Consider the following 24,704-nt stretch of genomic DNA (forward strand, 5'->3'; position numbering starts at 1 on the left):
TAGGATAGGTAATTCCAGTTGTGGGATTTCATTCTCTAGAAATTCAAGTTGAAAGTTTGTCAGAATGAGGGTTAGGTGGTACCCTTTATAGAAACAGAATGGGTAACAGGATTTTTTTCAAGAGACTTACAGTCGAAATATTCTAAAGTTTTTTTGTTGCCCTGAATAAAATTTCTTGCCTCGATCCTGAATTACAACTGCTATTATGTATCTTCTGATATATCTTATGAATACCTAGCTGCCAGGGGATCCATTTTGTATATCTGACCTGGTTAGGTGTTCACCAGGTCAGCAGCTCCCAAGGTGTGATCCTGAGCCAGCAACACCAGCATCACCTAGGAACTTGTTAGGAAGGCATATTCTCTGCCTAGTCCAGGTCTACTGAATCTGTATTAATCTGATGCCCTAAAATTTAAGAACACTGCAGTAATAGTTTCCTCCTGTGGCACAATCATAATCCCAGTCATTTACAAACTGTATCTGTGACCTGGTACTAATCTTCTTCCTTTACTTTCTATACAGGTCCCCTCCCCTCACAATGGTCTTCCTCTGTGCTACCAAATTCTCCACCTCTGCCCCTTCATCTTGCACAGACATCACCACCTTCTTGAGCAATGACCCAAGTTCTCTGCCAAAGGTGCCAGTTACCAGTTCAGAAGCTAAGACTCCCTGTGGCCCAGCAGTGACAGCCACTAAGAAACCAATCACTTCTCTGGAATCATTCTTCCAAAAAGCTGCAGAAAAGCAGAAAGTCAAAGAAGCTTCACTGTCATCTCTTACTGCCACTACCCAGGCCCTCGTGAGCAATTCACCATCCAAGGCCTCCTTACCTTTCCAAACCAGTCGCGCTACGGGAACTGAGCCCTTCTTTAAGCAGAAGAGTCTAATTCTAGAGCAGAAACAGCTTAGTAATTCTTCAGTTTTCTTCCCTCCACAATATCCACAGTCTAGCCCTCAACAGTTAACAAACTATCTTCCAACAGAGTATCCAGATTGCACCCCTGTCTGTCAAGCAGCACTGAAGCTAGGATCCTCTGAAACAACTCCTACAGAGATGGATTTGGCCCAGAACAGCCCAAGCAGGCTTGCTTCTTTAGCTTCCAGCTATGCTCTGGAGGTGGCTCAGAAATCAACTATTACCCCAAATCCTGTGGCATCTGAGGACCAAATACCCTGTGAGAAGTGTGGCTCTCTGGTACCTGTATGGGAGATGCCGGAACACATGGACTATCATTTTGCATTGGAGTTACAAAAATCCTTTCTGCAGCCCCACTCCTCAAACTCAGAGGCTGTTCCTGCCAGTTCTCCTCAAAGCAAAAGAAATCCCAAGAGCCCTTCAGCCTCCAGTAATAAACGCCCTAGGCCTGAGGGCATGCAGACATTGGAATCATTCTTTAAGCCATTAACACACTAGTGCTGCCCTCAGGCTTGCTGCAGGGTTTTAATATTTTACCTGTAAACTAGATGGAAATATGCTCACTTTGCAAGGAAATCCGTAACTTCATGAAATTTTTAGTAAGAGATTAACAGTCCAGTTAGATGCTGACTTAAAACCCCCATCTCTTCACATGTATGGATTCCAATTCCACTGCTGACGGAGATGTAAAAACTGACTTTATCTTGCAGAGATAAAACTGCTTTGAGTTTTTAATCATTAGAGTTTAGGGAGGCAGTGTCAGAGTACAAATATGTGTGCCTTGAAGCCTAGGAGAGACACTTTCCTCACTTTTCCTCATCTATACAACTAATAAACTTTATAGATTATGGGAGATTAAGGAAATGTATTTAGAGTATGTGGCTTAAAGATGGCACAAAAAAGCTGAGTGAGAAAAAACATTTTAAAACTTTTCCCCAACCTCTGCGACAGGGGCAGTTCAGATAATGATTTTGACCAATATTTGAGGTTTGAGGATGTGAGGTGAAGACCTAAAGTGGTAACTGGTTTAGGGCAGGGCTCTATACACAGAAGCTGCTCAATAAATACTGAATTTCATACAAGAATATCCTTTTATGGCCACAATTTTAGCCACTGGCCATTCTACCTCTTACAATTGGTCTAATGTAGCATCAAATTAACAGACCAGTTCAAGAACTCTGTTTAGATTAGTTAAGTCACAATCAGAACTAGATCATGTCTAGAATCATACTAGGCAGAGTGTGATTTTGAGGGTCATCAGAGAACTTATTAGAAATTGTCTCAGCCTCACCTCTACCCTTGCTGAATCAGTATCTGTACATTAATAAGATTCTCCACCGTGTTTTAAAAACACTGATCTAGAAGATACTATGGCCAGCCAGGTTTGTAGGGCAATGACATTTCCTTAAACGCTGAAGTACAGATTTAAGAGGTAGTGCTTGGCTTTCAGGGTCACTGGCCTGTTCTTCATCTCTTACCTTCTGATGTTTGAATATTGAGCTTAAGGTTTACTGTAGCTTTCTGCACTTGTCCATGTTTATAGTACTGTATTCTTAATCTGCTTTCTTCTATGTGGAAAATCAGCTTTTTTGATATGTGAAACCTTGTGTTACATAGAGAACCCAACTGCAGATGAACTGAACTAGGTGGTGTTGGGGGAAGTGAGTAGGAAGAATGGTTTATGTATCCCCCCTCTCATACATCACCCACCGCTCTTCAAACTTATTTATAAATTGGGAGTCTGTATTTAGTTTGAAGAAGAAGAGGGTAGCATCTGAAAAACACTGTAGCAAAAAAATTACTTCTTCCTTCAAAAATATTTTCCTCTTGTAGCAGTTGAATAATGTGTACATGGCCCTTTTCCTACAAGATTTGTAGTTTCTAGAAGGCAAGAATTCTCCAGTGTCTTGCACATAATAGGTGCTTGATATTTACTGGATGAAACATGCATATTAAGTAATTTTAGATGATTACTAGGACTAAGAGTGTAAAAATGTACATGCTGCTGGTTTGGGGGAGGGTGACTGCTTTATGTATCTTTTTATCCTCCTAAATGTTTCATTAATGTAGCAAGGTATAGCTCACTGGTTCCTGAAGATGTCTTATTAAATACTGTTATCAGGGACACCTGAGTGGCTCAGCCGGTTAAGCCTCTGCCTTTGGCTCAGGTCATGATCTCAAGGTCCTGGGATCGAGCCCCACATCAGGCTCTCTGCTCAGCGGGGAGCCTGTTTCCCCCTCTCTGCCTGCCTTTCTGCCTACTTGTGATCTCTGTCAAATAAATAAATAAATACTGTTATCAGGGGATGCCTGGGTGGTTCAGTCAGTAAAGCGGCCAGCATTCAGCTCAGGTCATGACCCCAGGTCCTGGGATGGAGTCCTGTATCAGGTTCCCTGATCAGCAGGGAGCCCACTTATCCCTCTGCCTGCTGCTCTCCCTACTTGTGCATCCCCCCAGACAAATAAATGAATAAAGTCTTAAAAAAAATACTGAGATAATTTCCTAAAATTTCCTTACTTAATTCAGTGAAAAGTTAATAATAATTTTAAAAAAAGAACCTAAAATGAAGCAATACCTCTCCTTCGGGCACTATACAGATTAAGTGGAACAAATTTTGAACACTTTGGTTGATTGGAAAGAGTCCTATAGAAAAGCAATGTGGTAGAAACTGGTTTCATTGGACTTAGAGGCCAAGGCAGGTGGGGGAATGGGTAACTAGTAATGACAATACCAGCAGCATCCCTTTTGTTTCCTTAGAAATGCTACCCCTGCCCCAGCATACCAGCAATCAGCCTATAGAGGGGACAGCAGACAGATATGCAAAGGTCAGTGCCTGGCGAAAGTTACAGGACCATTTTGCTGAATACAACCTTCTTTCATAGCTGTTTATCAGCACTGCATAGAGAGAAGTAAACAGCTTTTAGTCCCCAACACAGGAGGAAGGGGAAGTTCTTCAACCAGAGGCTTCTTACAGTAGCAAGTTAAGCCACAGATATTTTTAAAAACAGCAGAGCTCGAATAGTTAGGGAGGCTATTACTTTAATACTCAGAACAGGGGCGCCTGGGTGGCTCAGTCAGTTAAGCCTCCCACTCTTGATTTCAGCCAGGTCATGATCTTGGGGTCTTGATATCAAGCCCTGTGCCAGGCCCCACTTGGGAGATTTTCTTTCTTTGTCTCTCTCTCTCTCTGTCCACACCCCCACCCCCATCAGCTGCCCGCTAGCACGTACTTTCTCTCTTAAAAAAAAAAAGAAAGAAAAATACCCTAGAGACAGAATGCCTTATGGGACTTTCCTTGGGCCACATTTATCATTAAATTTCTTTTGTAAGGATCTGTACTCAAAACGCAGTCCCATAAAACATGACAGTACTCTGAATACAGAAACAGGAAGAAAGGACTAAGGTTTGGCCTGGCGGCCCTCAGAGCTCCAGAAAGCTAGCCAGTTCAGGCTATGCAAAATTCACTTCTCGTGATCTTGCATTGCTAGGGAAAGCACGAGGGCCAGATTACCCGGACTCTAAGATCCATTCTTAAGTAGCTGGCAAGCTAATCTCCAAATCTCTGACACCACGCAGAAGCAGAGTCCTCACCACTGCGACCACAGCTGGGGCCCAACTTCTCAAGGAGGGGGTGGTTACTTATATCAGCTGAAAAAGGAGCAGTTTCACTTTCTAGTCTGCTCATTTGAGAGCTATGCAAATAAGCCAGAACAGCCAGGTCACAGTAGGGGAACACTGATCAAATAGGAGGGAGAGGAAAGAAAGAATGCTCCATGAGATACCAGATGGGTTCTTTCCCCATTCAGGGCTCAGCAGTGTTAGGGTTTCCCTTGTCTAATCCTGAAGAGGAATCTATTTCTGGAAGCTGAGCCCGTATCTTAAGCATAAGCACAGTATGTTCAATAAAACATTTTTTATTCTGTACAATATATATGTGTGTATTTAAATATATGTGTGTGTGTGTGTGTGTATAAATGTACACATATATATATACACAGGTATGCAGAGAAACCTGAACCAACAAATCCCTGAGTCCGGGGAACCCAGGACATTTACAAAGGGAAAGGAGGGAGTCCATGCCCTAAAAGTGTAGGAAATATGGCAACATCTTTCCCTTTCCTCCAGGTTCCCTGCAACAGAGGGAGGACTTATATGGGAGCAGGAACGGGGGGCAAGGGTGGCAGGATGAGGAGCTGTGGGTCAGATCCCCAGTCACTAGTGTGGGAAAGTAAAACACTGATTCAACATCAAAACCAACAAATCACTGCAGAGGAGGGGACAAGACTGATTGACATGCAGCTGACCTTCGGTACGCCAAACCTGAGCTTGGCAGCCCCACGCCTGGGTCAGCATGACAAATAGCACCTGTGGGGCTATGAAGCAGAGAAATGGGAAATGGCCCTTGAGTGAAGAAGGGAAAGAAGACAAAGCTGAGGAACAGACCTCATGTCTCAGCACAACGTGGGAGCACTGTCCCTATGCCATTTCTTCAGACCCCAGGCCACCAGATGGCCAGGAGCAAATGTCTTTCATCCACAGTCAAGTAGAGATGGGCAACTTACATGGCCTTTAGAAGAGGTATAGAAAAAGGTGTGTTCTCGAGGACCACCCCCAGGTGTTGTGACAATTCCTGAAGTGGAGGGACCGCACCGGCGAATCATGCCCAGTCTAGACAGTGGGGTCAAGGTGGCGCTGGTCAGCTCCCTCCAGTAGACAGGCCACGGGGTTGCCAGGGTCGATGAGCCAACCAGATGGACACACAGCTGATGAGCACTGCCCTGAATTCTCCTGTCTTCTCCCTCAGGACTGCCCCTCCCTGGCCACACCGAACTTGGCACCTCTCCAGAAAGGTGGCAGGGAGCATGGGGCAGAGTACCGGTCTCTCCCTCTCCTATTAACACACAGAGCCGCCAACAGCGGGCAGCATGGCAGATGTCACCTTATATATTGTAGGGACAGCAGTGGAGCTGTGCCCGCCTGGAGGACTTCAGAAGCCCATGTTGGCCTGGGCCTCTCCTGCTGCAATGGCTTGTACATCAGTGACATGGCCGATGCCCTTGGTGACACCCTCCCGGAACAGCAGCTTGGCGCCCACCTTCAGGTACTCTGGGTGTTTCAGGAAGCGGAAACGTACCACTGCCTTCTCCCCTGTCCGCAGCTTGTCCTGCAGCAGATAGGCCATCACTGGTCCTGGAGAGGGCCTCCCATCTGGTTCTCTATCAGCCTGGGGTCTCCACCCCCCAGGGGGCCAATCAGGCTTCTACCCACCCAGAGTGGGGCTCTGTCCCCTTTGTGGGATCAGGGAGTTCTCTGGGAGTATGGGGCCTGGCCTCCTTCCTTTCTGGAGGCAGAATTCTAACCTTTCCCTGGAAAAACAGCATGGCTGGGGCCCTCTCACCTTGGCATGGATCTTCTCCACCACTGCTGTCTGACGTACATTGCCCACATGTACCGTCACCTGGAAGCCTCGCCGGAACGTGGTGGCATGGAACAGCAGGACTATCTCTGCCTCGAACACTGAGCAGATGGTGGGATTCATCTCGGGGCTCACCATCACCATGCCCTGGGGAAGCATAGCCCCGGGACCAAGGGCAAACCTTGCATTAGTTTCTCTTCCCCCCACCACCATCCCACCCTCTCCAGCTCCTGACCCTCTTCCTCTAGGGCTTTAAACACAAAGACCTCAGAAGCCAATACTCAAAACTCTCCACTTAGAAGCCTTCCTTACTCCTTCCATTTCCTCTAATCCTTCTTTCTAATGCTTAGTGTTTCTAGACTCCTGGACATTCAGGTTGCAAGACAACATTCTGTATTTCAGTATTCTGAGTATTCTAAGCACTTTTCATAATCTACATAACCTGCTTCTTGGGTTAGAGACTGTTATCTCTGAGTTCCTCTGAAACGTCTTAGGTGCTTCTCAAGCAGCCAGTCTCCCAGGCACTCCTCTTTGTGCTCCCTCTCCAACCCATCCTCCCACCTCACCTTCCGAAGAAGTGCGCGGTCAAAGTCCCCGAGGGCCAGCGTAGCAGCCTGACCAGCTCGCAGCACGCGGCAGGCAGAGCGGTTCCGCTGGATGCTGCACACCCGCAGCTCCAGGAAGCGGCCATCGTCCGTGGGGCCCACCACCAGGTGGTCCCCCTCACGGCAAATCCCGCTGCAGCCCAGAAGGCAGGTAGCACGGCATCAGTCCAGCCCTCCCCCCAACCCTCGCCACCTGCTTCTCTTCAAGGGTCACCCAGAACAGTCTTTCCCTCTAAGCAGACTTCCTCCGTGGGGGAAAAGAGGGCTGGGGAGGAGGCCCTAGCTCAAGCTTTGGACTCTAACGGCTCACCTAACCTAGGAAGGCCTAGGAAGGCCAGTAGTGATGGCCAAGAGGGACCTAAGGCTTTGACACTAAACACACCCTACGCTTTGAAAAGAGTCTTAAGAGATCTCTCATTTCCCGACGTGGAAATGACATCAAGTGATAACAACTGGGGCTCAAGGCCCACACTTCTCCCCCAGGAGCCTGGAGATTTTGAGTTCACACCAATACTATTTCTTCCCCCTGAGTCAACAGACTAGCTTTCTCCAGCTCTTGTCATGGTGAAAGCCCGATCCAGAAACAAGCACATCGTTTAGATGGGCTCTGTACAACTCCAAGGTCTCCTTAAGGCCATGATTGAGTGTAGGGGTATGTGAGGGCTGAAGGGGATGGGGAGCAAGCAAAGCAACTCACCTGGAAAGTGTCCCTCCAACAACTGTCCCCACCTCTGGTACTGTGTAAATTTCGTCCACCTGCAGCCAAAGGAAATGCGACCAACAGCCAGCCAAATAGGGCAGGCAAGTCCAAAATCTCTAAATAGGCTCAGGGCTGTCAGGATTAGTCCCTCCCCATTGTCCAACTCATGCCCCGTTCAGATGGCCAATTACCTGGAACTCCGTCAGCTGCTGCATGAGCTCCTCCTGCTCTTTGCTATTGGTGAGTGGTGGCAAGATATTCAGAAAGACTTTAAGCAGGTCCAGACTCTCTCCAGACACACTGGACAGTGTGAAGATAGGAGTGATACTGTAGATGGAGGCATGGAATGGACAGATGAGGAAGCTTCTAACAGGAAGCAGAGGCTAGAGTTCCCTGCATGCAATGGGGAGCTTCTGGGGCAGGAGCGGGGACAGCGTGCAGGGGTACCTCTCTCCTATCTGCTAACCTTGTCAGGAGCTCTTGAGTTCTCTCTCTGTGAGCCAGCCAAGGAATGTGGCTCACGAGGCTCACCCCAGAGCCCAAGGCAGAATGCCTGGCACAACACTCCATCTCCTGGGTCCCGGGCACCAGCAAGCCTCCAGGCTGGCTAGCACAGACTCCCTCCCAAAATCCCACCCTAGAAAACCCACAGAAATGTGCCAGAACTGGTCTGGCCACACAGTGGCCTTCCCTGCGGTTCAGGGCTCTGGAGTGAGAGAGGCTCACTTGGGTGACTGGGCAAACTGCTGAGCTGCAGTGACAGCGTCATCCTCAGAGGTGACCAGCATGGGAACCTTGTGGCAGCCAGGCTGTTTGAGGACCCGCTCCAGCTGGCGTACTGTCCTCTCCACTGTGGTCTTGGCACACAGGTCCACCTTGCTGACCACGATGAAGAAGGGCACTTTCAGGGCCAGGGCCAGCCCCAGATGCTCCCTCGTGGTGCCGGCTGCCTCAGAAAAGAGGGGCGGACAGCAAAGGAGAAGGGTGAGAATGTGGGTGGGAGCCGAGGGAACAGGAGAGTTCATCTGCCTCTCAGATTCAAGGATCCTTGGGGTGAGAGAGTCAGCCACCCCCTCCAGCCCCGTCCCTGTCCCAGTGCCTCGTACCAATCCCAGTGTTAGCACTGACGAGGAGCAGGGCACAGTCGGGACAGTAGGAGGTAAGGCCGAAGATGGTGGTGTGCAGGTACTTGTGGTGGCCTGCCAGGTCGATGAAGGTGATCATCTTGGAGCTGCTTTCACAGATCTCTTCTGCCGTCCGTGAGTCACTGTAATTCACCACCTGGCCCAGAGCCCAGGGCTCTCAGTGTCCCCGGCCAGCCTCCCCAACCCTTTAAGAGTCGCCAGGACCTAAACCAGTCACTGGGTGACCCTGCCTCCTACCCCTGAGCCCCGAATCTGATTTAATCCAGCTGGTTCCCCATGTGTTTTCTAATGGGACAGAGTTTGTTCACTGCCCTCAGGGTCGTCTTCTACACTACTCCAGAAAGTCTCCGCACTCTGCCCTCGGGCTCTGTCCTTCACCACTACCATCCCATCCTCGGGGTCTGGCCCCACTGGGTCCCGCTGATTGCAAAGCACCTCTCCCTTGCTGTTAAAGCCCAGGATCTCGAAGCTGATGCTGGAGGTTCGGCCAGACTGAATCTCATGCAGGTGACGGAAAAGGTTGAGCCGAGCCCGGCCCCGCCCATTGTCCAGCTCTCCCTGGGTCAGGACTCCAAGCAGAGTTGACTTTCCTGAGTCCACATTGCCCAGGACGGCCACACGGAGGTCTAGGAACTGTGGATGAATTGCGAGAGGTAAGGGCCCCATATCCCTTACATCTCTCCACGGATGGGTCCACTCCTTGGGGACCAAATAATAACCTGGACATGCTCCCAGGTTCCCAGGTCTGGGACCCTCCTGAGGAGCAAGGGCATGAGAGGTCACAGAAGGGTGTACACTCACCTGCTGGTTGTCAGGGACCTTTCGTACCAGCACTTCGGTAATTTTCCGGGGCATGTCGCTGTCATAATCCACTTCTCGCTCCCGGAGAATTGTGATATCTGCCCCGACCCTGTCACAGCAAGGCCACAGCTGCCACATCTCATCTGTACTCTCCCGTGCCACCCCCACCCTCCAGCCCCACTCTGAACCAAATGGCCTTCCTATACCTCCCAACACCAGACTTCACTTCCTACCATGCTCCAATCTATCACACATCCTTTTAAACAAACAAATCTTAAATCAAAAAAGCCTTGGTCCAGGGGTGCCTGGGTGGCTCAGTGGGTTAAAGCCTCTGCCTTCAGCTCGGGTCATGATCCCAGGGTCCTGGGATCGAGCCCCACATCGGGCTCTCTACTCAGCGGGGAGCCTGCTTCCCTTCCTCTCTCTCTGCCTGCCTCTCTGCCTACTTGTGATCTCTTTGTCTGTCAAATAAATAAAATATTAAAAAAAAAAAAAAAAAGCCTTGGTCCAATACGGAGAAGCCCTCCCCACTTCAGCCCTTTGTCAAAAGAAGTCAGCAGGAAGAAAGGCCCTCCTTGGCCCCTTAGGCCTGAGGTGACTGGGACTCACAGGCCTTCTCCAGAGTTAGGGGAAGAGAACCAAGGGGGAATGAGACACATACTTCTCTGCCATCCGGTGCAGGGTCTTGAGGGACGCCCGCATCTCCTCCTCAGCCAGCCCCACCAGCAGCCCATTGTCCTCTACCCCAATCTGGTAGACGGCCTCTCCACGGCCCTCCTGGAGCCGCCACTTCATCTGTGTCACCAGGTGCTCAAAGCGGTACTGGGATGGATTCACCAGCTTCAGCTTAGGACAGGTGAGATGTCATAAGAAAATTGAGTCAGAGATGTTCCTCCTAAACCCACAGGCTCCCTACCTGTCCTGCTGTAAGGATCAGAACCTTCCCTTCCCACTTAAACCCCCTCATCCCTGGTCTCCTCTAACAGTGAGTCCCCCTCCAAGAAAATGAGGTACAGAGCCTTGACCCTGAGCCATATCCCTATATATCATGGGTTTGGAAGGATCTCAGAAAAAAATCACCCCATACCAGCAAGGACAACCTGCCCCTCCCCAGCCTAAGACTCACTTTATATTCGATGTTTCCATCTTCAGCCTGAAAAGAAACAGAAAGCAGTTATGATGCACAGTCCTGACCAACCTCTACATCCCTCTGATTCCTGCTGAGGCCCAGGCAGCTAACAGCAGGAACCTCAGAGGCACCGGCTCAGACATAAACCCTCTACTCAGTCCCAAAGGACCTCTCTGAAGGAAAGGCTAGTGAGTCACCCACGTGAGCCAGAAACAGAACCCAGTCCTTCCTTTCTTTGATTACTGGTGGTATAGTCTTTCTAGTAGATTAAGATCACCCCTTCCTTCTCCCTGGGGCCTCAAACTGTTGTCCCCAGAAGTCTAGTTTGCCCTGGGTTGCTGAGGTCATTCTTTGCCACTGGTCTGGGAGACACCATTTCCTTCCTGCCCACCCCTCTTAGCTGATGTCACCAAGAGTAGAGGCTGCAAGAGGTTCTGGACCAGGGCCAAAGGGTGAGGTCAGCACTGGTCACTATAAGCCTGACGAGAAATGAGCCCAGGTAAAATGAGGGGCAGGGCACCAAAGTTGGGGCTGAGATGAAGAGAAGAAACTCAGGAAATGCAACAAAGGGGACAGACTCCATAAACCAGATTCACATGCCTCAGTTGCAAACCCGAATCCACCCACACGACCTTCTCTACATCTTCCCTCCATCAGGTGACCCACCGCTGAAGAAACCTGTTGCCTGAGCCTTCCCCTCTAGGGTGCAACGGGATAAGAGATTTGCTTGTTCTGCCTGTCCTGAATTTTGGCACTCCTCTTCCCTGGCCATTTCTGTCTTTTCATTCCTTCCTGTCATCATTCCATCTCTTCATGGCCCTCTGACTCCCAGGCTCTAACAGGTCTTCACCCATAATCTCTACCTCATAGAATAAAAGGGAGATCTTTTCCCATTAGCAAAGATCCTCCTTTCTATCAACTTGCTAAAGGAGAAGAATTAGGATGGATGGCTTCAGAAAAGTGGTACAAGGATGATGGTCTAGGCCAATGGTTCTCAAAGCATGATCCCAGGACCAGTAGCATGAGCACTGCCTGGGAACTTGTAAGAAATGCAGAGTGTCAGGCCCACCTCTGACCTACTGCATCAGAAATTCCAGGGGTGAGGCTGCAATCCTGGTGATTCTGAGAAATGCTAAAGTTTGATAACCACCGGCTTAGGCTCTTCCCCTAGGTCCTCCTTTCCTAAGAAGGATGAAATAGCATAGGGATAGATGGGGCGGGAAGCCATCCCCACTTCCTCATAGGACAAAGGGCAAAAGGACTTAAGCCTGACTGTCTTTCGTCTGTTTTTATGTGTGTGCATACTACTCAGGGATAGAGACGGAACATACTACTCTTTTCCCCAGTACTCCCCTCCTCCCCTGTGGAACAAGTTTAAAAAACTCTGCTGCCTCCTCATCCCAGGTGCAGTCTCCCTTCTGTTGCAGCAGAAGGATGAGGCCAGGGCATTCTACTTTGCTCTCTCCAAGGGGATGAACGTGGGATCCCTTTTCCCTACTTCTCCTCCTGGGGTTACTGGATCAGAATGGGGGGATCCTCCCTCCCCACTCTTCCTCCCTGGGGTCCTGACACCAGACAGAAGGTCCTCCCTGGGGTCCTGGGACCGGAAGGAAGGGTTCTCCTCTCCCCTCCAATGTTGTGACACCGGAAGGGGGTATCAATTCCCTCTACCCCGCCTCCCTAGAGTCCCGGGACCGGAAAGAGTGGTTTGCTCTCACCCGCCACTTCTCATGGGGCTCACCTCGGGGGGCAGGTACGGAGGGTTGTTGGCTTTGCCCCCTCTGTTCCTTCCGTTCTTCTTTTTCCCCTTTGGGCCCCCGCAGCCGCTGCTGCCGCCGGCCCCCCTAGCCTTAAGGGTTCCGCCCACGGCCGGGCCCCCTCCGGGCCGGCAGCAGCCGCCGAACAGCTCCGATACCCGCGAGTCCATTCGCCGCTGCCGCCAGCCCCCCGCCCGGCCCCTCCCCCCCCGCCGCCACAGCCGCCGCCACCGGGGCTACCGCCCCTACAGCCGCCGCCGCCCCTACTGCCACCACCGCGTCCGGCCAGCCAGAGGAGAGCGGGGTGGGGCCCTGCACAGGCCACGCCCCCACCCTGCTCTGGCCCGGGGTCGCGTCAGAAACAGCCGCGGGGCACCACGGGAGATAGAGTCCTCAAGCCTGGGACTTCCCTTAAATGAGCTCTCCGATGCCCTACAACTCCCAGGACGCATTGCAGCTCAAGGTGCCGCGGCGTGGCTTCGGGGCGTAGTCAAGGAGCGCGCCTTTGCGCGCAAAGGCCTAGGGGAGCTGTAGTCCGATTCCCAATCTCCGCGCTGTAAGCGGGTCTGTTTCTAGGGCCTCGTTAGGGGGAAGTTTAGAGCCCCACGGCCTGGAGGTTGGGCAGTCACCCGAGGCGGAGGGCTTACATCAGAATCAAGCTTTGTGGGCGCTCCTTGGTTTGGCTTCTTAGCGAGATGCCAGACAACAGGTTTTGGACCTGAAGAGCTGCAAAATTCAGGGCGACTGGTCCCTCCAGCCGGCTGGCTCCGCCCCTGCCTCAGTTTCTTCCCCGACAGCCGGCGTGCCGTCGGGGTGAGTCAGGGCGAATGACAGGGCGGAGGCAGATGGTGGTTAGCCTAATTACAGCTGTTTATTGTTGCGATGATTATGCCACCTTTACCCCGTAGTCACTACCTTATTGCCAGCTGGCACCCTCCGGGGGCTGGTTTTAGCAACCCGAGACACCGCGGTGCCACAGACACGAGGCCCGAACCCATAAACCAGCCTTGCAGCCTCAGGGCTACGAGGATGCTGGTAGAGAGTATTACCCCGCCCCTTTGTTTTGAAGCAGAACCAATCCCAGCCCAACGAGTTTAGTTTTAAAATAGCCCTGTCCGTAGGAGGGGTCTCGTCCCTACTTGGGGCGGGGCTGGGGCTCGGGTTACGTCAGCCACTGCTAGGGCTGTGGCTGGGAGAAGTAGCCGGCAATAGAAAGTTGGCCAAAAACCCAAGGGATTACTGACTTTTGACTTTCCTGCCAAGCCATCTCTCTTGCTCTGTAGGGCCCTTGCGGTCGACAAAGAGTAAACTCACGCAGCGACAGAAACCAGTGCACAAGAGAGTGCACAAGAAAGGCAGAGTGGAGAAGCCGCTAGTGTTGCTGGGCTGGGAGTCAGGACGCCAGGGTTCAATTCCTAGCCCCATGGCTGTCTCATGATTCACCATTCACCGTATGTCCACTTCCCCTGTTTCCCAAACATTGAGATGCTCTCACACAGCCAAAAAATAAAACGACCCTTCCCTCCAGACCTGTTTTCCTTGGAAAACTAGAAGCAACGACAGTGACCTACCTCTGGTGATCCTTTCAAGGGTTCAGACCTGGTGGAGTCCATGGCTTCCCCTCAAGACTACAAGGGGGAAGGTGGGTTACTGATCATTTAGTTGCTGTCCACATGGCATAACTCTCCAAAGCCGTGGCAGCAGAAGAACCAAAATCTGCAAAAAGGCTTAGCAGATCCAGCCAATTCTGTGGTCCTCAGTGGTTGAAAGCACACATGACTTCTCTCTTTTCAAACCTGTTCAGTGAAAGGAAGGTAATGCTGCAGAAGTCAACTCCAGCCAGGAAAATTGCTACTTGGAGCCTGGGACTGAGGAATTCAGTAAGAGATATCAAGAAGGATGGAGGTCAGAAGGGAGAACCAAAACTATTCCCCCAACATTCTCACCACCACTAGCTCTGTGCTCCCTTGATAACCAGGGCCTGCTGCACTCGCCTGATAACACTCATCCTCTCATCTTCTTGGGTCTTTCAATCACCCAACATGCACAGTTTTCACTTTGCTCATCCCAATCCCCTTGTCTCCTAAGTGGAGAACTTCTTTTAAGAGGTGAGAGAGGGGGTGCCTGGGTGGCTCAGTGGGTTAAAGCCTCTGCCTTGAGCTCAGGTCATGATCCCAGGGTCTTGGGATCAAGCCCAGCATTGGGTACTCTGCTCAGCAGGGAGCTTCCTCCTCTCTCTCTGCCTGCTTCTCTGCTCTGTCTGTGAAATAAACAAATAAAATCTTTAAAAAAAAAAAAAAAAGGTGAGAGGGGGGACAACCTATTCTGATATCCCATTCTTGAACAACCTAGCTTACCATAGGAATGAAGGCTGGCAGAGGAGTAAACTGAACAAGGATGGCTGTCCAGGAGAAGATCAGAGTCCTGGGATATGGAAGGTAGTAGAAGTGTTTGGTTTCCTGGAGGGGTTGCTTATAAGGTGCTTATGAGGTGTTTGGCTATGGGATTATACACACACACACACACACACACACACAGAGTTTTTCCTGGTATATAATTAGTCATTTATTCTCTGTGTATAGTACCTTTACATGAGTTTTAAATTCAGGGACATGTGAGTGGCTCAGTTGATTAAGCATCTGCCTTCAACTCAAGTCATGATTTCAGGGTCTGGGATTGAGTCCCAAGTTGGGCTCTTTGCTCAGCAAGGCTCCTGCTTCTCCCTCTGCCTGCCAGTCCCCTTGCTTGTTCTCTCTCTCCCTCCCTCTCAGAAATAAATAAAATCTTAAAAAATAGAAACATTTAAAAAATAAATTGAAAGTTAGCAATCTTTGCATATACACTTTCTTGGTTTTGTATCATGGCTAGGGTAACCCCACTCCTAGATTATGAATTACTCCCCAATATTTTCTCCAAGGAGTTTGGAGGTTTATTTTTATGGTTAGATCTTTAATCTATTCTTTTTTAAATATTTACTTATTTGGGAGAGAGAGAGAGAGATAGAGGGAGCACAAGTGGAGGGGAGGCACAAAGGGAGAGGGAGAATCAGGCTCCCTGCTGAGCAGAGAGCCCTCTGGGCTTGATCCCAGGATCCTGGGATCAGGACATGAGCCAGAGGTAGACGCTTAACCTGAGACACCCCGACACCCCTTTAATCCATTTTTTAAAAAGATTTATTTATTCACTTTAGAGAGAGAGAGAGCGTGAGCATGAGCAAGAGTAGGGGGAAGGACAGAGGGAGAGAGAGAATCCTGAAGCAGACTCCGTGTTGAGCTGGGGCCAGACACAGGGCTTGATCCCAGGACCCTGAGATCATGAGTCGAAACTAAGAAGCAGCTAAACTGACTAAACTGACTGTGCCACCTGGGCGCCCCTAGATCTTTAATTCATTTAGAATTTACCTTTATGTAAGACGTGCAGTAGGATGATTTTTCTTGTAAATAAATAGGGAGGTGTCTCAAGTTACTTGCTTTGAAAGTCACCCTCATCGTATATTAAAATCTATGTATACATGGATCTGTTTCTGGACTCTCTCTTGTTTTTTTGTTTGTTTGTTTGTTTGTTTTTAAGGTTTTTGTTTTTTTTTTTTTTTTTCACTGAACTAAGTGGCTATACTGTGGAGAGTTAGGATTACAATGGACTTAAGAGTTGGCATTTTGGCCCTTCTTCTTGCCAAAAGTGGGCACAAACTTGACAAAGCGCCAGTTGCACTGCATCTGCTGCTCGGCTTGGCCTGTCTTCTTCTTTTTCTCCTGTTTGGACACCTTGGGAATCTGCCCTCTTACTTTCTCAGTACAGGCCAGGGAACTGTGGAATTTACCTACAAGCAGGCGGCTGGCTACTTCCAGGGAGGTCAGAGCCTTCACTCCACACTGGCCTATGGTAGCCTCATCCTTCAGGGGCGTGCCTGCCAGGAGCACAACTTGATCTTCTGGAATGATGCCCTCTAGTGAGGCCACATGAGCCTTGCTTGATCTGGACAACTGTCTCCTGGCCGGTCACCTCGAGGGTGTGCAGCTCCTGGGCATGGACAAAGAGCTGCATTTTGGTGACTGAACCATGGGAACCACAGCTGCTACCACAAAGATGGAATTGAGAAAGAAGAAGAAGTAAGGGTACACAGTCCGCATGTCCTCACCCTGCTGGGTGCCACGTCACTGCTATGGACTCTCTCCTGTTGCTTATTTGTTTGCTTATTCCTGAACCAACACCACAGTATTGTAATCATTGTAATTTTATGGTGTGTTTGGTCTCTGCTCCCTACCTCCTGAGACACACCCCTCTTGGCCTCCATGACTTGACACTTGTCTATTCTTATATCTACCTCTCTAGATACTCCTCAGTCTCCCCCCACAGGATTTTCTTTCTCTGTTCTTCCCCTAAACATTAGCATCTTCAGGATCCTAGCTCATCTTCATTCTACATGCCCTCCCTGGGTGATCTTACACACTCCTACACCGATGACTCTCCAATACACTTCTATTTCTAATGGTGTTCCTAAATATCTCTTCACTGTCCAATGGAACAGCAAACTCAACCTGTCAAAAACTGAACTTATCTTTTTTCCTTACACACACACCAATAAACCTCGTCTTCCCCTAGTGTTTCCTCCTTCATCGAATGGCACAATTGGCCATAAAGTTGCTAAACTTAAAAAACCTGCTTGTCTTCTTAGTAGTCTTTATCCCTTTTCCTCTTCCTGGGATCAACCACCAAGTCATGCTCATCAGACCGCCTAAAAATCTCTAGGGTTCATCGATTTCTTTCTACCCCACTGTGACTACCACAGTTCAGGTCCCTTTCACCCATGCACTTGGGTAACTGCAGTCACTAGCTCTAATTGGTATCCCTGCCTCCTCTCTCTATACTGCAGGCAGTATAGAGATTAAATTTATAATTTTAATCATGTCGTTCCCTACTTAAAGCTTTCAAAACTTCCCCATTCCCCTATAGGATCAAGTTCAAACTTTTTAACAGTGTTTGAAAAACTTGGCCATGATCTGGATCCTGTTTATCTGCCACAGCCTTAACTCTTTATAATCTGAACTCTTTTCTTTCATTTTAATTTAATTTAATTTAGGGATGCCTGGGTGGTTCAGTCATTAAGCATCTGCCTTTGGCTCAGGTCATATCCCAGGGTCCTGGGATCAAGCCCCGCATTGGGCTCCCTGCTCAATAGGAAGCCTGCTTCTCCTTCTCCCACTTCCCCTGCTTGTGTTTACTCTCTTGCTGTGTCTTGCTCTGTCAAATAAATAAATAAATAAAAACCTTCCAAAAAAATTTTTTTTAATTTATTTAACAGACAGAGATCACAAGTAGGCAGAGAGGCAGGCAGAGAGAGAGAGGAAGAGAAGCAGGCTTCCTGCTGAGCAGAGAACCTGATGCGGGGCTCAATCCCAGGACCCTGGGATCATGACCTGAGCCGAAGGCAGAGGCTTTAACCCACTGAGCCACCCAGGCGTCCCTTAAAAAATTTTTTTTTAAAATTAAATTTATTTATTTAGAGCGTGTGAGTGGGTGAGGAGCAGAGGGAGAGGGAGAGAGAGAATCTCAGGCAGACTCTGGCTACTGAGTGCAGTCCCTAGCAGTCTTAATGTCACGACCCTGAGATGATGACCTGAGCCCAAATCAAGAGTCCTTCACTCAACCGACTGAGCCACCCAGGCGCTCCTGAACTCTTTTCATTCCTTGAATGGAGGATGCTCTTGTCTCTCAAGGTCTCCAGGATAACTAGGCCCTCCTCTTTACTTTTACTCATCCTACAAGTCACACTTTCTCGGATGCATTTCCACTGGGACCACCCCTTCTTCCACACCATCTAGGTTAGGGAGCCGGTCCTTCTATACACAGCCCGTGCAAACCCCACGGTATATAATTTATCACACGGTATCGTATTTCTAGGCAGCAAACCCCTTAGGACAGCAACTCCTACTTGTTTGCCAGAGGCTCCAGCACCTAGGACAGGGCCTGGCACGAAGTAGGTGCACAGTTAACAATGAACGCTGGAGAGAATGGTTGCGTGAGGGCAAGTGTCGCCTGGAAGGCGGACCTCAGCGTCTGAGAGAGTGTGGGTTCCCTGTGGGGGAAGGGCTCGGCGTATCCCTGCGAGAGTGTTCGGAGAGAGCACCGGGATCAAATCCCAACCCCGCCCAGCTTCCACCACTGCGGCCTCGCCGCGCCCCCATTCGTCCCGGCCGAGCCGGAAGTGGAGGCGAGGGCTTCCCATGATACCCCGCGGGGCGCCTATTCAAACTGCACGGAGAAGAGGGAGGCGGTCGTGATGGCGGCTCCGGAGCCGGAAGTGGTGTGCCCGGCCGCAGTACCCGGTAAGGCCTGGGGTCCCGAGATTGGGGAGCCGCTATCCAGTCTTTTAGCCCACGGCCCATTCTCTGGCCCGTCTTCGTTGACCCATCCCTCTTGGCTCCCCCTCGGCCCCAGTGACTCCATCGCCCCCTGGGTCCTGGATCCCATTGGTTCGTCCCCACTCGGGCTTCCTTTCCGCGGCGTTCTGGACCCCGCTTGATTACATTTAGTGTAAACGAATTTCTCCAGGTCAGGGCCTCCACTTTCTGAGCGGAACCCTAGCCACAGCGTCCGAAATTTTCTCTTCCCCACCTCCCCATCCCGCCGCCACTTAGATCTTTGGGAGCTGGAGTCGGGAATCTCCCCGCCACCACCCTCAAGGAGTTTTGCGGAGGGAATGTGTCGGGCTGTCCCCTCCCCAGTACAAGGGAATGAGAAGACTGACTTTGGCTTTTAAATTTTTTGTCTCCCTTGTCCCTCGGCGCACCTACCAGATTTGGAATGGTATGAGAAGTCAGAGGAAACCCACGCCCCCCAGATAGAACTACTCGAGACTACGTCTACTCAAGAACCTCCCAACCCTTCGGAGCCCTTTTGTCCCAGAGACTGCATGGTGCCAGTGGTGTTTCCCGGGCCTGTGAGCCAGGAAGGCTGCTGTCGGTTTACTTGTGAACTTCTAAAGCATATCATGTACCAGCGCCAACAACTGCCTCTGCCCTATGAACAGCTTAAGCACTTCTACCGAAAACCTTCTCCCCAGGTAGGCACAACCTTTGGGTAAAAGCTGGTGGGGAGGCTGTGACTGTACATGGTAGGTAGGTGAAAAGGGGTTCTAAGGAATCTTCAGGCCCTGTCAGCCTCAACAGTGGTAAGGAATGTGTTTGAGCCCCATGGCTTTAGTTTCTCTCCACTCTAGTCTTTGATAGTCGGCCCTCCAGGATTTTCTCATTTTCGTTTTCTGAAGCTGCTGTTGTGTTGCATTTGGACTTCATGAACTGACCTTTTAATTTTAATGTCTTTTCTCCCCAGATGTTCATCTCTCTCTCTCTTTTTTTTTTTTTTTAAGATTTTATTTATTTATTTGATAGAGCACAAACAGGAATGGCAGAGGGAAAGGGAGAAGCAGACTCCCTGCTCAGCAGGGAGCCAGATGTGGGCTCAATCTTAAAACCTTGGAATCATGACCTGAGCCCAAGGGAGATGCTTAACCCACTGAGCCACTTGATCACCCCTCATCTTTGTTTTTAAGTTTTACTTACTGGGGACTTCCTTGACTTTATATTCGAACACTTCTGTAATTTTTTCTTTTCTTTTTTTTTTTTTTTTTTGGCCATCATAGTGTTTGGGTTTTTGTTTTTTTTTTTTAAGATGTTTTATTTATTTATTTGAGACTGAGTCAGGGTGGGGGAGGGGCAGAGGGAGAGGGAGAATCAGATCCCCGATGAGCAGGGAGCCCAGCATGGGGCTCAGTCCCAGAACTCTGGGATCATGACTTGAGCTGAAGGCAGTCGCTTAACCAACTGAGGCTCACAGGTGCCCTTGCAATCATAGTCTTAAGAGCTTCTTCTAATTTTTTTCACGTTCCTTTTTTATAGTATCCTATTGTTTCATGTCTATATGATCTCTTACGTGGAGATATTAATTATTGTTTTTTTTTTTAAAGATCTTATTTATTTATTTGACAGACAGAGATCACAAGTAGGCGAGGGCCGGGGAGGGGGAAGCAGGCTCCCCACGGAGCAGAGAGCCCGATGTGGGGCTCGATCCTAGGACCCTGGGATTATGACCTGAGCTGAAGGCAGAGGCTTAACCCACTGAGCCACCCAGGTGCCCCTAATTACTTTATGTTTTGAAGTTTTACTCTGTTCTTTTCAGTTTCTATTTTTTTCTGGATTCCTTTTCCTCTTTGCTTTGGTCTCTGACTTTCATATTAGAGGCTTTTATTCTGTGTCTGGTGAATATGTAAGAAAAAGTCAATGAAAGCTCTGTGTGCATGGCTGGATCTTGTGAGCCATAGACTTCACTCTGAGGATATTGGGTAGGAACCAAGCGGTCTCTTTGGAGGACTCCCAATACATCAGTATGGGAAGTCTTCTCTCCGGAGAAGACAGGGTGGAGGAAATTGGGAGACGATCTAAGGGTTCTCACGTGGGTTTTCACTCAGTCTTTCTCTGTTCACTCTTCTGTGGTACCTAAATTGCCAATTCCTAAGCCCTTCTGGAATTCTGTGTGTGAATTGTTTTGCTTTTCATAGGGGCTCCCTCTTTTAGCACTTTGTATTCAGCTCCCTTGAATTTTTCCATCTACTTTCTACTTCCATCCTTCTTTCTACTTCCCCAAAATGTGTGGTTGCCTTTGTCTGTTTCCCAGTTCTCTTTGCCCCGAGGAGTTCCTTTTCTTTCTCCTCTCCCTCCCTTTTTCTCTCATTTAGTAGGATCTTAGATGGGACCACAAATAAGCATGTGTTTAATTTTCCACATTTAACTGGAAGACCAACTCCAGAATCACCTTTATTAAGCTAGATTATCCTCATTTCCTGTTGTCACTCATGGCTTAGCAAAATTTGCCACCTGGCATGCCACCAAATCTCCCTGACTATTTTAGTTTCTCATTTCTGGATGTCCTCCTGTTTCACAGTACTGTCTTTGCTGTTCTGAGCATGGGAAAAGTATGGTTTTGTACAAAGAAGGCATTTTTCTTTTTAAATATATTGCCCTCTGATAAAAACCTAGTGTCGTGACCATGGAAACCCAGTTCCAGAAGTCTCCTGCATCCCAACAGGGTTCTTCAAAGGGCATTAGCTTCCCCCATCTCGTCCTTCCCTTTCACTGGTCTTTGTCCTCACAGGCCGAGGACGCAGTGAAGAAGAAAGCTCGGGCCGCCGCTGAAGTGAGCAGCAGGAAATGCCAACAAGCCCTGGCAGAACTGGAGAGTGTCCTCAGCCACCTAGAGGGTCTCTTTGCCCGGACAATAGTACCCCGTGTGCTTATCCTCCTTGGTGGCAATGCCTTAAATCCCAAGGAGTTCTACGAGCTTGACTTGTCCCGCTTGGCCCCCAACAGCATGGACCAGAGCCTGAGCACTGCGGCTTGTTTGCGGCGTCTCTTCCGAGCCATTTTCATGGCTGATGCCTTCAGTGAGCTACAGGCTCCTCCACTCATGGGCACCATTGTCATGGCACAGGGGCACCGGGACTGTGGAGAAGATTGGTTTCGACCCAAGCTCAACTACCGAGTGCCCACCCGGGGCCACAAACTGACTGTGACTCTGTCCTGTGGCAGACCCTCTATCCCAGCCACAGCCTGGGAGGATTACATTTGGTTCCAGGCACCAGTGACACTTAAAGGCTTCCATGAGTGAATGGGGCTGCTTCTTCATCGTGAACACAATGGCTTTAATTATCTTTCCCCCTATGGCGCCAAGTCACCCATCTCTTGCTTGGAGCTAGAATTGCTTCCTGGTGAGAGGAATGTTCTGTCCTTCCAGCTGCCTGCCTCCCCTCCTCAGACTTCCTGGTGGGCCGATTTTATGGCTGTGGCTGTCATAATTATCACTGAACAACATCTCTTTGAATCAAAGGTTGATTTTCCCAGAAGGTGCTGGGTCAGGCATTTCTGTTCTGGTTGGAAGGCAAATATGGGGTCATAGACGGACACTCTTTTGGAAGTGGCCTTTTAATGCTTTTTACTGTGGCAATTCAGAATTTTTGCTAGGGACATAACTTAAATATAAAAATGAATGGATTTGCATTAAATTATCAAATTATCCTCTTGGCTTAAAGATTCCCAGGGTTAAGACTAGAGTATTTTGTCTTTCTCCTTGGCGTCTTATGCTTCAGGGTTTCTAGGATTTTTTTTTTTTTTTTTTAACTGATGGTTCTTTTTCTCTTCATCAACCCTAGGCCCTTCTGGGAAGTGATTGGACTTGGTCGAGGTTCTGTAACACTTTGACGTCAGAGCTGGGACTAGAGTCCTCATCAGTTACCTCCTTGCCTGACCTCCTTTCCTCGCCATGTAGGGGTTTTTGTGATCATTACAGTATATGTGCCAAAGGTCACATAGGGGAAAAGGAGTTGAGAGACTAGACTGAGAAAGGAAACTGAGAGGGCCTTTGCCAAGCTCCAAAGCCCGTGGGAACAATTTCTGAGCCCAGATGTCCCTTCAGGGGTTCTGCCCAGCGTGTCTCCATTGCAGTGACTGGTGGGTTGCTGGCGGTTCCTGCTGGTAGCACTGTCCTTAGGCATACCCTGCTCTCCTGCCTGCGGCACTTCCTCCACAGCTGTGCCTCTGACTTGGCCATCCTGATCCTTGCTCTTCTTCGGGCTTGTTCCCATCCTGACTATTAAGCACTGATGCGCTTTGTCCCTGAGAACACCTGCTTATGTCTTGGAAACAAATTGAAGACATAGTCATTACCCTGCTGGTGTTGGAGATAGGTAGGTTGTGTGTATGTGTGTGCATGTGCATGTTTGTATGTGTAAATGGGGACAGTATAAATATACACTATTTTTTATGTTTTAAGAAGAATGTTTTGTGTTAAGAAAACAGAAAACATGGTTTAAATTTTACACTATGTTTTAAGCACTTTACATACATTATCTCATGTAGCAACCTTCCAGAGTATGTGTTGTTCCCATCCTATCGATGAGGCTAGGGGAAATAGAATAATTTGTGGAGGAACCTGGATTCTAACCCAGTCCACCCAGCTCCAGCTCTGGAGGCTGAGTGCTGTGCATAGTGCTGCATGGCCTGTGTGGGTTTTACTCTGAAATAATTAAGCAGATTCACTCTGCCAAAAGTAGTAGCATTGGAAAGCTGCAAGACTCCCTCTCTGGCTTTAGACTGTAGATCCTGAGAGGGAACCTGCTGGTAAGTGGTCAGAAAATCTGGAATCAATGAGAACAGTATAGGTTTGGGTGACTTTTGGTGCTATGGCCACTTGAAGCATATTTTACCAGTTAGAATTTCAGCTGGTTTTTGGTCTGAGGATACTGCCTTACGAAAGAGGAGCAGAGCCATATCTCCCACTTGGCAATGGAATGGACAGGCTGAGGGCTGTAAGGGGAGGGAGAGTTTTGGACAAGGGAGTTACAGATTGTTTTGACACAGAAAACACCTTAGGCCAAGTCAGCTCCCTCAAATTTTAAAAGCCTTCATAAGCAATGCCCAGATAATCAAAACAAAGTAATTATCTGGGTAATTTAGACACTTATTTCTCTCTTGCCTTGGCATGGGGCACCACATCATTCTGATTGCATGAGTCCTTTCCAAAGGAATCCAGAAATGAAAAGGTCAGTTAATATTAACGACAGCCCAGTGTAGGGCTCCCTGCTCAGTGTGGAGTCTGCTGCTCCCTCTCCTGCCCTCCCCACCCACTCATGCCCTCTCTGTTTTTCTCTTTCTCCCTCTCTCCAATAAATAAATATAATCTTTAAAAAAAGGTCAACAAATCCCATCTCTTTCCCTGACAACAAGCTTGCTGAGATATCTGTTCACCTGTTTGACATTGGCTAGGGCTAGCTCTAGAGGTAGGTGTGAAGGAGCCTCTAACCCAGGGAGGGAAGAGCCCCAGCTGCAGTGGGGTCCTGGCCTTTTCTGTGTTGCTACCATTTGGGCCTAAAAGCAACAGTTGTGGGGCCCTGTAGCTAAATGTAGGCAGTAGGTGGTGTCCTCCTTTTTGTACTTCTCTTCACATCCTGCTCCCCCAAGGTGTGGGCCTTGCCCCAGTGCCTAGGTCTCCGTTTGTCACTTGGGTGGAATAGTTCTGTGGAAGGGGTGAATAGAGACCTCTCGTGAAGACCGAGGAGAATGGAACGATGGACCCCACTGTAGGACCTGGCATGGGTGGGGGTTAATTGCTTTAGATTCCTAGACTTTTAGAGCCAAGACCTCAAGTTCTTTTCTTCACTCAATTCTGAGGCCAAGAAGGGAC

General features: G+C 49.1%; 3 protein-coding genes and 1 pseudogene across 6 annotated transcripts in view; 2 read left to right on the top strand and 2 right to left on the bottom strand.

Annotated features, from left to right (window-relative positions):
• Nucleotides 1-4,846, top strand: part of POLH (DNA polymerase eta) — a 36,799-nt gene extending 31,953 nt beyond the window's left edge. For all 4 annotated transcript variants that reach the window (XM_059178067.1, XM_059178066.1, XM_059178070.1 and 1 more), the window contains one exon: nucleotides 523-4,846. In XM_059178067.1, the coding sequence (XP_059034050.1) occupies nucleotides 523-1,414 (892 nt within the window). In that variant the 3' untranslated portion in view covers nucleotides 1,415-4,846. The remainder of the gene's footprint in view (nucleotides 1-522) is intronic.
• GTPBP2 (GTP binding protein 2) lies at nucleotides 4,816-12,743 on the bottom strand. The gene is made up of 12 exons (XM_059178071.1): nucleotides 12,455-12,743; nucleotides 10,711-10,737; nucleotides 10,246-10,430; nucleotides 9,585-9,693; nucleotides 9,219-9,416; nucleotides 8,745-8,919; nucleotides 8,365-8,584; nucleotides 7,830-7,965; nucleotides 7,636-7,694; nucleotides 6,900-7,071; nucleotides 6,316-6,480; nucleotides 4,816-6,081 (listed from the first exon to the last, which is right to left on the bottom strand). Exons 1-12 carry the CDS (start codon nucleotides 12,638-12,640, stop codon nucleotides 5,905-5,907), a joined length of 1,809 nt encoding a protein of 602 aa, XP_059034054.1. The 5' UTR covers nucleotides 12,641-12,743; the 3' UTR covers nucleotides 4,816-5,904.
• Nucleotides 12,744-16,105: 3,362 nt separating this feature from the next.
• On the bottom strand, nucleotides 16,106-16,514 carry LOC131833193 (ubiquitin-like protein FUBI; annotated as a pseudogene).
• A 2,144-nt stretch (nucleotides 16,515-18,658) lies between these two features.
• Nucleotides 18,659-24,212, top strand: MAD2L1BP (MAD2L1 binding protein). The gene is made up of 3 exons (XM_059178095.1): nucleotides 18,659-18,796; nucleotides 19,268-19,533; nucleotides 21,621-24,212. Exons 1-3 carry the CDS (start codon nucleotides 18,751-18,753, stop codon nucleotides 22,131-22,133), a joined length of 825 nt encoding a protein of 274 aa, XP_059034078.1. The 5' UTR covers nucleotides 18,659-18,750; the 3' UTR covers nucleotides 22,134-24,212.
• The last annotated feature ends 492 nt before the right edge of the window (nucleotides 24,213-24,704 follow it).

This window comes from Mustela lutreola, chromosome 6, assembly GCF_030435805.1.
Source record: "Mustela lutreola isolate mMusLut2 chromosome 6, mMusLut2.pri, whole genome shotgun sequence".
Lineage (NCBI taxonomy): Eukaryota > Metazoa > Chordata > Mammalia > Carnivora > Mustelidae > Mustela > Mustela lutreola.